The 12,302-nt window shown below is 36.4% G+C and overlaps 1 protein-coding gene across 1 annotated transcript; it reads left to right on the forward strand.

Annotated features, from left to right (window-relative positions):
• Nucleotides 1-3,497: 3,497 nt before the first annotated feature.
• Nucleotides 3,498-11,143, forward strand: LOC145943198 (uncharacterized). Its single transcript, XM_083050683.1, has 3 exons — nucleotides 3,498-3,770; nucleotides 3,864-4,786; nucleotides 10,892-11,143. Exons 1-3 carry the CDS (start codon nucleotides 3,665-3,667, stop codon nucleotides 11,141-11,143), a joined length of 1,281 nt encoding a protein of 426 aa, XP_082906809.1. The 5' UTR covers nucleotides 3,498-3,664.
• Nucleotides 11,144-12,302: the final 1,159 nt, after the last annotated feature.

The raw sequence follows: 12,302 nt of genomic DNA on the forward strand, positions 1-12,302 counted from the left end.
AGGAGAGAGGAGGCGCTCCTTGGAGCGAGAGGGTGGAGAGGATGAGAGCAGCAGCGAGGACGAAGTTTCCTCCCCGGAGGAAACGACTTACCCGCCTTCCCGTGACCAACATAGACCCGGGATGAGGTTTTCGGGGGTGGACCCGGGACGCTTAAGTCCTGGTCTTCTCTCCCGACAACCTCGCAAGAGGGAGAAGGGCGGCTTGCGCTGACGAATAGTCGGGACAAGCCGCCTGAACCTCGAGGAGGGTCCCTTGGCTGAAGGCGGAATCCGCTGCCCCACGGGGGGCGGAGGGAGCCGCAGTCGAGGGGCCGGGGGGCCGGGGCTCGAGCGGGTAACTCAAGCCTCGACCCTGCCCCACGAATAACATCAGGAGGGCGTGGCGTGGGGGAGGTGTCCCCCCCGCGCCACAATCGCGAAGCCCGCACAATGGCGGAAGGAGGGGGCTGCCTCTACGGAAGCGACCCTCTCCCCGAGAAGGATCGGCGAGTGGGCGGCGAGTCGGCATGGAATCTAGCATCCTCGCCGCCCCCCGGTAACGCCCGCGAAGGACACTCGCAGGGATTTTAGTGGGTAGGCTACCAGCCGGCTGTTGCCACTGGTGGGACCTCAGATGGTTACCATAGGAGGGACCACTAGACGGCTGGTGCCACTGGTAGAGAGTCCCACATAACCCTATTCGCCTTTCCCGAGGCGATAGGGTATGCGTAATGCATTTCCCCTGCGTAAAGAAAAAAAGATGGAGCAGACAATCTGTATAAAAACAGGGAAATCCTCAGAAGCATAATTAACAATTAGCAGTCAAGAGTTAAGAGTCAACAGTTAAGAAGTTGGCAATTAACAAGTAACAGTTGTAAATCGTCAATCAGTTAGTCAGTCAGTTAATCATTCAGTACTCCTGAGAGCGGGGCACTCTGCCGAAGGCAGGTAACTATTTTTCAATTTAAAAAAAAATTTTTTTTTTACACAACTGATTTAAAAAATAAGTTTTTACAAAATTAACAGGCACTTATTTTAAAGTTTTAAGGGTCAGGAAAAAAGAAAATTCCAATATTTTTAATTTTTTTAACATATTGAAATTTTCGTTTCTCTTAACCCTTTAATACTTCAAAATGAATACCTATTAATTTTGTAAATACTTATTTTTTAAATCAGAGTAGTGTAAAACACTAAAAAGTGCGATATTTAAAAAAAAATTGAAAAAAAAGTCGAGAAATAGTCTTAAAAAATCTAAAATATTTGAATCCCTTCTTCGCCAATAGCTCAAAAATTTTGTTTTTAAGTCTAGAATGATATACATTTTCTTGAAAAAAATCGAAAGGGTCTCATTGAGGAAGAAAAAATAATTTCGGTTAAAATTGATTAAAACATTATTAAATTTTTTTAAAAATTTTTTAAATATTTTTTTCGAAAAATACATTCAAAGACAAAAATGATCACCTTATCAATGACAATATTTTATTTTTCTTCAAGTTATAAATATTTGAAATTTTCGAAAATTGTTAAAATCAATTTTTTTTTAAATGTGTACCTCGGAAATCGATATTGATAAAAATCCAAAAAAAATTTATGGAAGCTACTTTTAATGGATACAAAAACATAAAAAAAATGAAGCAAATAAAAAATGGTCGGGGAAAAAAGTCGTTGATTTGGCGTGGAATGCTCCATATATAAGTATATATATATTGCGACGACTTTATCTTCCGATTCGCGCGCGGCAAACCGGAAGAATGGAGCTGAGTCGTCTACAAAAAAAACAAGACAGATGTTGTTATTAATTAATTCGCGCGTGTGAGCTAAGGTGTCGGTCGCTCCGCGCGTACCGCAGCGGAGAAAAGGGCCGTAATTAATACGAATCAATGCTTAGGGCGCCAGACACGGTCTTTCACGCGTCAATCCGCGAATGAACTCAATGCGAAATCTTGGCCGAAAACCCGCTACGGGTCGGTCAGCTCTCCTAACGGTAGAGGGACAGGGTGGTGTTGCCGCGAAACGAATAGATTCGCGAATGATAAAGTCGCGAAATACTTAAACGCAGGACTTACAATTTACGTGACAAGACGAGACACGAAATAAACGACGTGGTATATTTGGCAATTTTAATCATAGAAGTTTATTATAAAAAGAAAATAACATAAATTCATTAAAGAAAAATTAATGAAACAGAAATATAAAAGTAATAAAAGAAATTAACAAGTAATATGCCGAATGCGACGGAAACATCAATCCGTTCAACAGTAATGATAATTTTGCGGTACGAGAATGTAATAAAGAAAATACGACGCTAGGGCTTCAAATAATATTAACGGTAACTTTAACTTACAAAAAAAACATAATAACCTAATGGACTAACAATAGTGACGCGTAATAAAAATAATAATAAGCAGGCGAAATTCGTTTGCACGACCTACGACTTTAACAATAAGAGCGAGATAATCTCTCGCGGCGCAATCCGATAATCTTCCGACGGCACGGGGTCGGGTCTTCGCTCTCTCTCTTTTCCGCGTGCGCGCTCTCGCGTGATCTCTCTCATGTTCGCGCTCTCTCGCCGATGGTCGCGAGTATCATCGGTTCACTCTACAATTAAATGTTTTACGCGAACTCTTTTTATATACGCTCTTCATTCGGATCGATAAATAATCCCGCGACAAGATTCTCACGCTACGACGGTACTCACTCAATCGCACGACACAATTATACAAAGACGCGACAACGCACAGTCGCGATATGCAAACCCGACCGAATCCCGGAGAGACGAGAATAACGCGTAATTCAATCCACGGACTGACGGTCTCGGAGGCTCTCGCCACTTACAAGGAGATGACGCCAATTGGAAAATCGCTTTTCCAACGAGTCATGGTGCGTTCGATAGCTTGTAGCTAGCTAACGAAAACCCTAAAGGCGTTTGCGCCAATGGGCCTTTGTTTAGTAGAAATTACGAGACAAAGTTAGAGTCACGCAGCTACGTTTCTCATAAGCAAGGACACTATGATTCTTTTCGAGTGAGCGGCGTGGCTGCGAAGACTAAGGCTCTCGTTCATTGTTTTTTGCGCCGGCGGCGAAGGTTCGAATCCCGCTGACGACTGCTTCGCTTCCTTTTTTTTTTTTTTCAATATTGGACATTAAAAAAATACTATATTATTATTTATTTATTATTTTTTATTTATTTATTTTTTTTACATAAAAATAAGTACATTTTTAAATGTTTGAACGCAATAAAAAACACAAATCATGTGAGTTGATTATTTTTTTCATGCAACTTATATCAAAATAAAATATGTAAACTTTAATCGTCTATATTATAAAAAATTTCCATTGCTTCGCAATGTCGTGGATGAAAATCCATGTAAAAATAAACATTGCGTGGTTAACATATACATCTTGGCAGTATAATTTGCAAATTACATGTTTGTTTATTATCTTTATTGTGGAATATTTTATATATGTATTAAAATTGTGTGTGAAATATGTAGAGATGAGAGAAAAGGACGGGCAAGTATACCTGCCAGCGTTTGAAAAGTCTTTGTTAGGTAGAAGGGACTGTTGTCCCCTCTATTCGATCTTTTTAACGGTTTTCACGAAGGCATTCTCACACGTTATAACGTGTCTCACCAGTTTCGTAACAGCATTTCGAAAGAGAGCGTGGCACGAAACATCGGTAAAAATGGAGACAACATATATTACTGATAATACTATTAAATATGTGCAACTACTTGCAAAGTGCGATATTTCAAAGGAAGATTTGACGGATGCAATCGAATATTTTCGAGGTAAATATATTATTAATGAAGAATTGAAAAAAACATCTGCTTTTATAACATCACAGTATATTTCAAATTATAATGTTAAATAATTGTTTGTAGATACTGTTGTACGCTTTAATTTAATATTTGCTGACGCCCCACGCAAATTTTCGAACAATGCCAAATTAGTTGGCGGCAAACTTTTTGAAAAATTTATTAAACTGTTGGGAGAGCATGAAATTATGGACGAAATTGAATATTATACAGAAGAAGGACAAGAGGTAGTTACCTGCGAAGATATGCCAAGTACGAGTGAGAATATACTCGATGAATTGGAAGACTATGAACCTCCGGAAAAAATTGCTGCGCATAAAATAGTACCATATAATGTCAAATTGAAGATTGTAATGACAGCTGAAGAACATCCACAGTGGTCTTTTAAAACATTAAAGCATCATTTTAAAAAGTATTTAAACCATGCCTCTGATGTTGCAAAATATAAAAAAGCTGTTTTGTCAGGTGGCACTTTTAGAGACAAATTAAATACAATAAAAGTTAATGTGTACGATCGCTTTGTAGAAGCAAGAAATAATAATCAATTAGTTACACGACGTTTGCTGCAACAATGGGCGATAGCTGTAGCCGCACAATATAACAATGCACAAAAGGAAAACGAAGAACCTATAAGTGCTTTCCATTTCGTAGCATCCAGCACATGGTTGACCAACTTTTTACACGATCACAAGATATCGAATCGTCGCGTTGTCCGGTATATTTCTAAAAAAGAGGCAATTGAACCAGAAGCTGTGATAAAATCAGCGGAACAGTTTCAAAAATTAATTCAAGCAATTTCACCGGATTACGACCCCGATTTTGTAATTAATACAGATCAAACAGGATGTGAGTATAGAGTTAATGTGTCGCGAACTTACACGCATACTGGAGAAAAATTAGTCCAATTGTATATCGGCGATTTAAATAAAGTTTCGCATTCGTACACCGCCCAATATTCGCTGACAAAATCCGGGAAGTTATTAAATAAAGTATTTGTTTGTTTGCAAGAATATTCTGATTATTTTGGAGTACGTGTAAAAAAAGATGTAGATGAGTTATTAAAATTATGTAAAAATGTTGTCGTTGTATGTTCCAAATCGGGCAAATTAACAACGTCATTATACGAACAGTATTTGAAAAATGTTGTTAAACCGTATGTCCGGGATAATTTGTTTTTATTTATTGTTGATTCCTGGGGAGGACAAAAAAACATCCAAACATATAACGAAATATTCCGCAACAAAAATAATAAACCAACATGTAATTTGCAAATTATACCACCAAAATGTACTCCGATTTGTCAGCCATGTGATGTATATTTTTACAGACAAGTAAAAATTATAATTAAAAAAATACAAAATTGTCCAGATGTCATTGCAAGCGACGAAAGCAAACAATTAAATACTCGTGCTGATGCAATTCGCATACAATCAATAATTCATTATTTATTATCAGCACCAAAATTTAAAAATATGCTTCAATACGCATGGTATGCTGCAAAGTTAGCTGACAATAGAAACATCTTTTTAAATGTAAATCAAATATGCTTTCCCCCTATTATTGTTAATAAAAAATGCGAATGTGGACAATATAATTCCTTTATAAAATGTTCGTGGTGTGACAAAATTTTATGTTTCAAATGTTTTTATATTGATTTTCATCCACGACATTGCGAAGCAATGGAAATTTTTTATAATATAGACGATTAAAGTTTACATATTTTATTTTGATATAAGTTGCATGAAAAAAATAATCAACTCACATGATTTGTGTTTTTTATTGCGTTCAAACATTTAAAAATGTACTTATTTTTATGTAAAAAAAATAAATAAATAAAAAATAATAAATAAATAATAATATAGTATTTTTTTAATGTCCAATATTGAAAAAAAAAAAAAGGAAGCGAAGCAGTCGTCAGCGGGATTCGAACCTTCGCCGCCGGCGCAAAAAACAATGAACGAGAGCCTTAGTCTTCGCAGCCACGCCGCTCACTCGAAAAGAATCATAGTGTCCTTGCTTATGAGAAACGTAGCTGCGTGACTCTAACTTTGTCTCGTAATTTCTACTAAACAAAGGCCCATTGGCGCAAACGCCTTTAGGGTTTTCGTTAGCTAGCTACAAGCTATCGAACGCACCATGACTCGTTGGAAAAGCGATTTTCCAATTGGCGTCATCTCCTTGTTAACGTCGATCGCTCGCAAACACTAAAGCACCAAAGGTCGGGCAGAGCCCTCGCGAACACCTCTAATCTAAAGTTACACCAAAAAGCTCGCGACGACGTTAGAGTGGCTAAGGCTCGGACGTACATAAACGTGATTAATAGTTCTTACACGGGTGACCTCACCGATACGAAAATCTCTCTCCGTGGGCACCTCTGCGTCTCCGGTAACTCGAAATCTCATTAGCCTCGAGATCAGCTGACGCTCGGTAACGGGCACGCACCACGTAGGACAGGCAGCACTAGAGTGTCGGATCTACTGCCCCGAATCGATATCGGGACTCAATCCTGCGCGAAAGGGGTTGCGCGGACGCCCACCCAATTATCGCATCGCACGACTTATCGCCGTCGCGCGGTTTACGCACGGCCGTACCACAGTATATACAGTAGCGCAACTCTGTGTCGGCACCTTTGATGTATATGATGCTCAAAATGGAGTGCGCATGCGCCAAGTCAGCGAGTACATGCAGTACCGCCATCTAAACTTTTTTCTCACTCTTCATCCTTAGCTTTATTTTTTCTCTTTTTTGTATATGTACATATTTTTAATTATATTTAATAATTTAATAATGAAATTTTTGAAAACATTCTAATGCAATTTATTAAATAAAATAAATATATATTTTTCAATAAAATATACCATATTTTATAATAAATATTGGAATATTTAATTATTATAAATATATAATAAATGAATAAATATTAAGTTGAATATGAATATTATATAAATAAATATAATGAATGAATGTAATAAATATATTTTATTATTATGAATATTTTATTTTACAATAAAAATATAAAAATACGTACATTAAATTACAAGTAAATTACAACTAATAAAAAATTTCCAATTTATTAATTAATCTATTAACATTAGGAATAACTGTAGACGACCCAACTGGCTTAATTGATTTTTATTAATTCGATGTCATATAAAAATACAGACTACGTTTCGACCTTTGGTTCAGATCCTTATCAAGTCTAAAATTAAAAGATATAAAAAATAATAATACAAATATATAAAAAAAATCATTTTATGGATGCATAGCGTAAACCAAGTGAAACTAACGATTGTTATAAAGTAAATCATTTAAAACATACCTTACGTAACATTTAATAAAATTTCAACAAGTTAAATTTCTCTAAATACATATGATGTGTCAACTAACGTTTTGTAGAGATGGTAAAGAACGAACTAAGTTAAACAGCCTTTATTACTCTATCATAAATAGGATTTAAATTCTCTGTGTCTTTATGTAGGTTAATCGTGTTGTTATATTTTTTTATATAAAACATTTCGGCTATCTCTCTTTTCCTAGTATGTGTCCATTTAAAGTCATGTAAATATTCATTTCTATGCTTGCTTATAACGTTCTGGTTACTATTATGCAATTTTATGTTATTCCTATGTTCTTTTATCCGAGTATTTAGGTGTCTTTTAGTTTGTCCAATGTATGTAGCGTCGCAGTCATTGCAGTCGATCTTATATACAAACTCGGTCATATCCGCTTTAGGCAATTTGTCTTTTCCGCGTTTAATTACATTGTCTAGTTTTTTTGGTATAGTGTAAATAACATTTAAGCCTGTTTTCTTAATAGATCTCGCAATAATATCACTCAAGTTTTTAATATACGGCATTAAAATACAAGAAGAAATATCAAAATCATTATCTTTGTCAGCAACGTTATGAGAGTTTTTTAAAAAACACGTTTTTTTATAGATATAACGCTCGATGATCGTCATAGGAAAGCAATTATTAGACAAGATTCTTTTAACAATATGTAAGTTCTTATTATGGAAACGATCATCAGATAACAAAATAGCGTGATCAACTAAGTTATTGATGGTGTTCACTTTGTATTTAAACGGATGATTGGAATAATAATTTAAATATCTACCAGAAGAGGTGGGTTTCCGATACCAATTCGTCATAAGTTTCCCATCGTTTCTAATAACCATTGTGTCTAGAATTTGTATTATTATTTTTTATATCTTTTAATTTTAGACTTGATAAGGACCTGAACCAAAGGTCGAAACGTAGTCTGTATTTTTATATGACATCGAATTAATAAAAATCAATTAAGCCAGTTGGGTCGTCTACAGTTATTCCTAATTTTATTCTTTACTGGCGATACAAAAATACTTGCTATAATCTATTAACATTGTAAATTCAAATTAATACAAACATTTTGATTATTAAGATTAATTTTGAGTATAAGGATACATTAAATAAATTAAAATAAATTTAAGTACAATTTAAAATATTGTAAATATAAATTATTTATTTTTTAGTATTTAAAAACGCCCTAGCAATATATCTGAAACACAAAGCTAAGATCAAAGTGCTTCCTACGAGAAAATAAAAAAATCTATATAAATATATATAGGTTAACCATTTCCTCTAAGGATATGCTTCAATCAGCTTTCCACTTTTTTCCACTAATTTCACTCGCACTTCACTTTCACTACACAAGCTGTGACACAAGACTACTTTGTAATCACTTTCTTACTATTTGAAATTACTCTGCACTCAAACTTGTCAATAAAAACATATGTTTTCACGACCATTTAAATGCTAAGAGAATGAGCGAGAGAGAGTGTGAACAAAGAAAGAGAAAGTGAGTTAAAGTTCAGATGGCGGTACTGTATTTACTCGCTGACTTCGCGCATGCGCACTCCATTTTGGGCATCATAAATTTCAGTAAGTTGCGCTACTGTATATACTGTGGCCGTACTTAGGGCGACAGCGCCCTTATCGGTAGTTCGTAATAATTATAATGGGCGGTAATAGCGTTACGCTTTCGAGAGCCTCGGCTATCCTTGGAACCTCATGGTATCTCGCGGTGTGGCCGAGATCGTTTTTCGGTTCCGTCGAACTGCAGTTCGATGCGATCCGTCCTCGTGAATCCGGAGTGACTTCCTCGCCTTTTCAATGTACGTCACTGCCCGGTCGGAAGGGTTTGCGCGATCTTCGCTGTAACGGCCGCATCCTTGAATCGACTGACTTCCCAATTTTTGTAAATACGGTGGCTCCGGACGGTTTTTATGTCCCTCCAAGGTTGCTGGCTATGTTTTTGATGCTCTGTAGGTCGCCGTTGTTGTTCGGCTCTGTCCTCGTAACAACGCTCCGTGTACGATAAAAAAAAATAAAAATAAACGCGAATTATTAATATAATTTCGGTATCGCAAGCCGTCTCTCCGGGGAAAATCGGTGGCTCTCGTGCTGTCTCTCTCTCTCGCGTGGCGCGACCGCTCGGCCCTTGCCCCGCGATTTCGGCTGGAGGGACGCGCGTCGTGACGGCAACGTCACAATATGTACAGGGTGTAACTAAACAAACGTATACGAAGCACACCATCAGGTGCAGGACAACAAACTAAATCGAAAAGTCCTGAGCCATTTTTTTATCTGAGCTTTATTTTTTACGCTATAAATTGTTAAAGTTTGCCAATCAGCGCGTGGCTACAACGAAAGGCAGCGTAGACGCCGCCTACTGGGTGGGGAGCGCGGGATCGGAGAGTAGCGAGACAAAGTGGGGCGAAGCGAATGTAGCATGTCTCTGCTTTTTTTTGTACGTTTTGCGTAGCTCTTAAAATTTGATTATTCTCGATACTCTCGGTAGTGTGGAATATTTAATTTTTCCATCTCGTTAGCTGTCTCCATATTTGTGTTTAGAAATACTTTTTCTTTGAAGAGAAAGGTCACATGAGTTATAGTCCGGAGATCGAGCAGGCCACGGACTAGTACTGAATCCTTCCCATCCTTGAGGAAAATTTTTATCGAAGTAATGGCGGATGATACTTTTGAATAAGATTCATTGAAATTAATATTAAAAGTGGTTCCGATAATTGGACTTAAATATTAAATTTATTATCATCCGCCATTACTTCGATAAAAATTTTCCTCAAGGATGGGAAGGATTCAGTACTAGTCCGTGGCTTGCTCGATCTCCGGACTACAACTCATGTGACCTTTCTCTTCAAAGAAAAAGTATTTCTAAACACAAATATGGAGACAGCTAACGAGATGGAAATATTAAATATTCCACACTACCGAGAGTATCGAGAATAATCAAATTTTAAGAGCTACGCAAAACGTACAAAAAAGAGCAGAGACATGCTACATTCGCTTCGCCCCACTTTGTCTCGCTACTCTCCGATCCCGCGCTCCCCACCCAGTAGGCGGCGTCTACGCTGCCTTTCGTTGTAGCCACGCGCTGATTGGCAAACTTTAACAATTTATAGCGTAAAAAATAAAGCTCAGATAAAAAAATGGCTCAGGACTTTTCGATTTAGTCTGTTGTCCTGCACCTGATGGTGTGCTTCGTATACGTTTGTTTAGTTACACCCTGTATATATATATATGTTCCTTTTCTCTCTCATGTTTATTATAGTAATTTATTGCAACGTTAACTATCTCAGAACGTAACTAGTGTATTTTCTGCCGACCAAAATCCGATTCAATGTTAACATTGTCTAATACATATTCATTTATTTGTTTCAATAAAATCAAATCTTAATGAAAATTTTAATAGCTGTCCTTTAACCTCCCTGTCTCTCTTCCACCCTTCTTGAAATCGCACAAGGTCCTGTCCTGCGTAAAAGGGATTAAATTCCTTTAATGAAAAAGGACCGCCAAACGAACGCCCGAATTAAACAAGGCAAAAGCGATTATCGCAGTTGTTGACCTGTTATCGGGCCTAACAGTTCGTTCAATCCGAAATTTAATTTCGGGAAGTATTTGTTACGACCTCCGTGGCCTATCCCTCGAAGGGCCTGGACGTAACATATACCCAAAATTTGGGAGTTCATCCAGGATTGAAATGTGCGATCTCTGGGAATAAGAATGAGTGAAGGGACACGAAATAAATCCGATAAGGATAAAGTAGAAGATCTTTATAAAATCGCTTTAGAGATACCGATTAAACGCAGACCTAAATTTAACCAATCCACTTCCGGTTTAATACATACTTCCACACCGCTGCAACCGGCACCAGAGGCTACCCCGTTGACATCTCAGCGCCCGCCAACTCCTGAAAGGGACATCCAGCCTCAAGCGAGGCTCGAGAGGGCTGCCCATGCTCATAAGAAGGATGGAAGTGGAGGAATGAAATCATCATCTTCTGGATAAGTGTGCTCTGGTTTTTGTGATATCGAGAGCTGTGTTTGGTGTCAATTTCATTTGACATTTTAAGAATGCGTATTATGCATACCTTAGTTTTAAGATTAGTTTATAAGTTTCGTGATAGTAAAATATATCCCTATAAAAACTTACCTTTAAAAAAAGGTAAAAAAAGTCGCTTAGTATGGGCACGCCAGCAGTGAAAAATTACCAATTGCAAACCCATGTGTAGAATCGTATGAAAAATTACTCATTGCAAACCCATGTAGAATTGTAGTATAAAAAATTACCTATTGCAAACCCATGTAGAATCATATGAAAAATTATCCATTGCAAACCCATGTAGAATAGTACTACAAAAGTAATGATATAAAAAAAATTGCGCGCCAAGTGAAAGTAGAAACTTTTGTATCAGTGGAAAATTTAAGTTGCAAACCTATAGAGTCGTATAATGAACCAGTGAAAAATTTAAGTTGCAAACCCATGTACTCGTAGAATAGTATAATTATAGAGACCTCTCACGCTGGAAATTACAAACCCATGTAGAATCGTATAATTATAGACCTCTCTTCACGCTGAAAGTTGCAAACCCATGTAGAATCATAACAAAAAAATAAGACAAAACACATAAAAAAAGAATAAAAAATTAATACAAACATTAAAAATTAAAAAATTGTTAAAATTATTACAAATGAAAAAAAATTAAAAAATTTTAATTAAAAAAACTAGGCACTGCTAAATTTCAAAATTAACTTTAGCATATTGTTTAATTTAGCAATGCCTAGTTTTTTAATTAAAATTTTTGTATTTTTTTTTATTTGTAATAATTTTAAGAATTTTTTAATTTTTAATGTTTGTATTAATTTTTTATTCTTTTTTTATGTGTTTTGTCTTATTTTTTTGTTATGATTCTACATGGGTTTGCAACTTTCAGCGTGAAGAGAGGTCTATAATTATACGATTCTACATGGGTTTGTAATTTCCAGCGTGAGAGGTCTCTATAATTATACTATTCTACATGGGTTTGCAACTTAAATTTTTCACTGGTTCATTATACGACTCTATAGGTTTGCAACTTAAATTTTCCACTGGTACAAAAGTTTCTACTTTCACTTGGCGCGCAATTTTTTTTTATCATTACTTTTGTAGTACGATTCTACATGGGTTT

This window comes from Prenolepis imparis, unplaced genomic scaffold (assembly GCF_030444845.1).
Source record: "Prenolepis imparis isolate NDT839.2.m4 unplaced genomic scaffold, iyPreImpa1.0 SCAF_11, whole genome shotgun sequence".
NCBI lineage: Eukaryota > Metazoa > Arthropoda > Insecta > Hymenoptera > Formicidae > Prenolepis > Prenolepis imparis.

Excerpts from the sequence above, each read along its gene's own strand:
- LOC145943198 (XM_083050683.1), top strand. The coding sequence starts at position 3,665 with ATGGAGACAACATATATTACTGATAATACTATTAAATATGTGCAACTA. Across the intron at positions 3,771-3,863 it reads TGCAATCGAATATTTTCGAG|ATACTGTTGTACGCTTTAAT; the intron begins GTAAATATATTA and ends AATTGTTTGTAG. Across the intron at positions 4,787-10,891 it reads CCGGGAAGTTATTAAATAAA|GATAAAGTAGAAGATCTTTA; the intron begins GTATTTGTTTGT and ends AAATCCGATAAG.